Genomic DNA, 4,013 nt, shown 5'->3' with positions numbered 1-4,013 from the left:
GATAATTTTGTGGTAAAATTAAATATGATTATTTCCAAAAATACACAATAAATATAAATACTATTAATAATAATACATTTTAACTATTTATATAACTTATTGATAAAACTATAAACTTTTAAGAAACCAATTTTAATAAAAATATTATAAAACTTATTATATAAAACACAAAAAATTGAGTAATAATAGAAACTTCACAACAACTCGAGTTGAAAAAACAAGATTTGGAGTTTGTTGTTTGTTTTTAATTGAGAAATAATAAAAATAGATTTGAAAAGGTATAAAAACATCACCAAAACAGATAGATCATCTCAATGTCTGGCATTCAATTAAGCGACGAAGTTACTTCTCTTTACAACGAGTTCAAGTTGTCCCACAAGTGGAGATACATTCTTTTCAAGATGAACGACAAGATGACAGAAATTGTCGTTGATAAAACAGCTCCTTTCGATGAAACTTATGAAGATTTTACCAAAGCACTTCCACCAAAGTCAGCCCGTTACGGCGTTTATCACCTTCAATACAACCAAGGAAGTGGCAAAAGAGAAAAGATCATCTTTTACTTGTGGACTCCAGCTGCTTGCTCCATCAAAGAGAAAATGGTGTATTCAGCAACCAAGGCGACAATCAAGCAAGCATTTGTTGGATTGTCTGTCGAAATTCAGGCGACTGGGTACATCGAACTTGATGAACAGAAGGTGATAGACAAGGTCAAGTCTGTCTCTCAGTGAGTAATTCACTTTTTGGTTTAAATTGGTTACAAAATTGTTTAATATAACAATTATAATTGTAACAACTTTTGGATAAATGTTTAACTACAAACAAATAATATACTGTAAAATTATTAGAATATCAACATTCTTAACATTTTATGATAATTATAAAATTTTGATTCAATTTTGTTATTTAAAATTCTTTATAATGTCACAATTGAATATTATAAAACAATTTTATCATTTTATATAATGATAAATTTAAGTGTTTTTTTTATAAAAATAAAATATAAAAAGAACTAAAAACAACAGAAGAACGAATTTATCAAACTGAAAAATACAAAGAGGTTTATAAAAAAAATTTTATTGGATATGGTTATTTTTTTATGAATTTACTAAAAAATATATAAAACAACAAAACAATTTTTGTGAAACTCAAAAATCGATCAAAGAGGGACTTTGTCTTCTGTTATCGAAAAGAACCAATGAATTACAATAAAATTTAAAAAAACGAAATCATCAATTTTTTGTTAACGTGTACATCCCCATATAAATCCTTTCAACTTCTGTTCAGTCATCTCATAATGGCTGAAGCTGCATTCAAGGCAATCGATACCAACAACGACGGCAAACTCCAATACGAAGAGGTCAAAGCTGCTATTGCTGCTAAGAAGGAAATCAAGAACGAGAAACTCGTTCAATTGATCTTCAAGGCTGTTGACGTTGACAACGACGGAACAATCGACCTTCCTGAGTTCACCAAGTTCCATCAAGCTATTGCTGGCATTGATATGGCTGATGCCAAAATCGGTCTTAAAGTTCTTTACAAGTTGATGGACGCCGATGGAGATGGAAAGTTGACTAAGGATGAAGTCACTGCTTTCTTCAAGAAGGTTGGATGTGAACAAGCTGTTGAACAAGTCATGAAGGCTGATGCCAACGGTGACGGATACATCACAATGGAAGAGTTCTGTGCTTTCTCACTTTAATTCAAACAACTTTTACAACTTTATTTTGATTTCGTTTTTATTTTTAAAATATTGTTATTGATTTAACTATTGTTAATTTTTTAAAAGTTTTCATTGTTAAAAACTATAATAATAATTTTTATTACTAAAAAACTATATTTTGATCTCAAAAGGATAAAAAAGAAGTGGCTTGAAAGTGCATAAAGATGTAAAAATAAAATCAAAATATTTTAAATGTAAATAATATTATTTAACAATTTGATGTTTAAACATTATAACTTTCATAATGTTATGACCAACACATATATTAAAAAGTTCTTTCTATTGTTCTAATCATAACACATAAAATAAATATAAAATTATCTTAAGAAGTGTCAACAAAGATTTTTATCCCAAACATTAAACACCACAAGAAACCCGTCCAACAGTAAGAAAATTGTCGTACACTCATGTTTTTTGTATTGAACAACCATCAAAAATGAGAAAAATTAATAAAAAATATTTGACTGAACAATCAGGAAAAAAAACAATTGTTGAAAAAAATAATACCCGAAACTATAATAAAATTATAAAAAAAAGAACGACAAATTTCTGGTGGTCTTTTTAAAAAAATTCGTATCATTTCAAATAAAGAAAAAGAAACAAGTTACTTAAGCAAAGACTGGGGTAAACATTTGTTTTGAGTCCGATGCAACACAAACAGCCGCTTTGATTTGATGGAAGTTTGGAGTGTTTTTGAATTGAGCCTGTCCGGCCCACGACGCAAAATCGCTGCCAATACAGCTTTCATAGCACAAATCTTTTGCGGTATTGAAAGGCAAGAAGAAGTGGTACTTGTAAGCTCTCCATCTCTTCTCAAAAGTCGAAGTGTAGAAGCTTTCGTCATACGCGTGGACATAGACAAATCTCTGGTTAACAGTACCCGGGGCATTCGAAAGTGGTGGATTTCTCGACCAGATGATAAGTCTTGAATTTACATTTGCACCTCCTCTAATGTCATGGACTCTCTTTGGATACACAAAAGAGGTGTACATCTTATAAGCCGCAAATTCAAAGAATTGGAATGTTTTACCTTCAACAAGTGGTCTCAAAGGAATGACTTGTTCATAATTTCCAGCTGGTCTTCTTACTTCGTTAATATTATCAAACTCCATGTCCATCACAAAGTATCTTGAATCACCCTTTTTATAATCGTCTTCAGTAAATGCCTTGTTTTTATCGTAATTCCATTGTGTGGCCAAAAGTACTCGGCAACAGGTGGTGCACTTATCTCGAACATACAATTCGTTGCTCGCTTGTGTGGGATTGTCCGTGGCAGTCAATCCAAACATGTTATAGGCGAAAGTGAAAGAAATCAACAAAAAGGTCAACATCTTTGTCGTTGTATTTGATTGAAATTTGAGTGAATTAATATCGGTCTCTCTGGTGGTTTTCGAACACAAGAAATTCGAATTTTTATTATTTTTATCATTTGGGGGGTTATTGATTTTTTGCTTGTTTTAAATTGAGTATTTTTGGAATATAAAAACTTCGTTGATTTAATTCCACGCAATAATTCCATGGTTGGCACCTTCCCAAAAAACCGCCAAACGTGTATTTTTATTTATTAAGTGTTATTAGTTATTATGTAGATTACTATAAAATAATAGTTGTAAAGAATTGGGAATTATAAAATAGAACAAAACAATAAAGAAGTTCTATTTTTGGTAATTAAAACCCCGTTTGGGTTTTCCAATCAAACACAAAGGAAAGAACATCTTTTGAATATTATTAAAAAGTGTACTAAACATTTTATTTACATTATAAGGGAGATGTGGATATAACAGTATAACAGAATTTTGTAATATCAAAATTGGCTTGAATAAACAGTTTTTTTTAATGATAAAAATGTGACTCTTTTCAGAAGAAGTTCTTTCCTGTTATTTTATATGACAATACATTTTGGTCATAATAAATCAATTTTGTCATAAAACAGCGTTTTATGCCAGGTTTTATAGTTGTTTGGTATTATTAAATGTATGTATAAATCACGATGAGTTAAATATTAGATATTTATAGAATTCAATTGTAAAACAAAGTAAGAAAACGAAAAAAACAGGACAATCGATCAATTTATTAAATTTTTTTAACTTTTGATTTTAATGTAAAAAAGTAAAAACCGAATGTGTTGGAACATACTGTTCAATAAAGGAGTAATAATTTGAATTATTACTTTGAAAAGTAAAAATATGGTTGTGGAATGGAAGTAACAAAATAACAAATTATTAGTTAATATATTATACACTAACAACAACAGTTTGGTTGGGTTTGTTTCATTGCTAAAAACAAAACA

General features: G+C 29.6%; 3 protein-coding genes across 3 annotated transcripts; 2 read left to right on the top strand and 1 right to left on the bottom strand.

Moving 5' to 3' along the window:
- Positions 1-314: 314 nt before the first annotated feature.
- Positions 315-731, top strand: EIN_038790 (actophorin, putative; the record flags this gene model as incomplete). Its single annotated transcript, XM_004261402.1, has 1 exon — positions 315-731. One exon carries the CDS (start codon positions 315-317, stop codon positions 729-731), a length of 417 nt encoding a protein of 138 aa, XP_004261450.1.
- Positions 732-1,297: 566 nt separating this feature from the next.
- EIN_038780 (calcium-binding protein, putative) lies at positions 1,298-1,702 on the top strand (the record flags this gene model as incomplete). Its single annotated transcript, XM_004261401.1, has 1 exon — positions 1,298-1,702. The coding sequence occupies one exon, from the start codon at positions 1,298-1,300 to the stop codon at positions 1,700-1,702; it is 405 nt and encodes a 134-aa protein (XP_004261449.1).
- Positions 1,703-2,331: 629 nt separating this feature from the next.
- Positions 2,332-3,012, bottom strand: EIN_038770 (galactose-inhibitable lectin 35 kDa subunit precursor, putative; the record flags this gene model as incomplete). The annotated part of the gene is made up of 1 exon (XM_004261400.1): positions 2,332-3,012. One exon carries the CDS (start codon positions 3,010-3,012, stop codon positions 2,332-2,334), a length of 681 nt encoding a protein of 226 aa, XP_004261448.1.
- Positions 3,013-4,013: the final 1,001 nt, after the last annotated feature.

The sequence above is a fragment of the Entamoeba invadens genome (assembly GCF_000330505.1).
Source record: "Entamoeba invadens IP1 unplaced genomic scaffold scaff_1105074726561, whole genome shotgun sequence".
NCBI lineage: Eukaryota > Evosea > Mastigamoebida > Endamoebidae > Entamoeba > Entamoeba invadens.
Note: the sequence above shows the minus strand (reverse complement) of the source record. Positions and strands in the feature narration are given on the sequence as shown.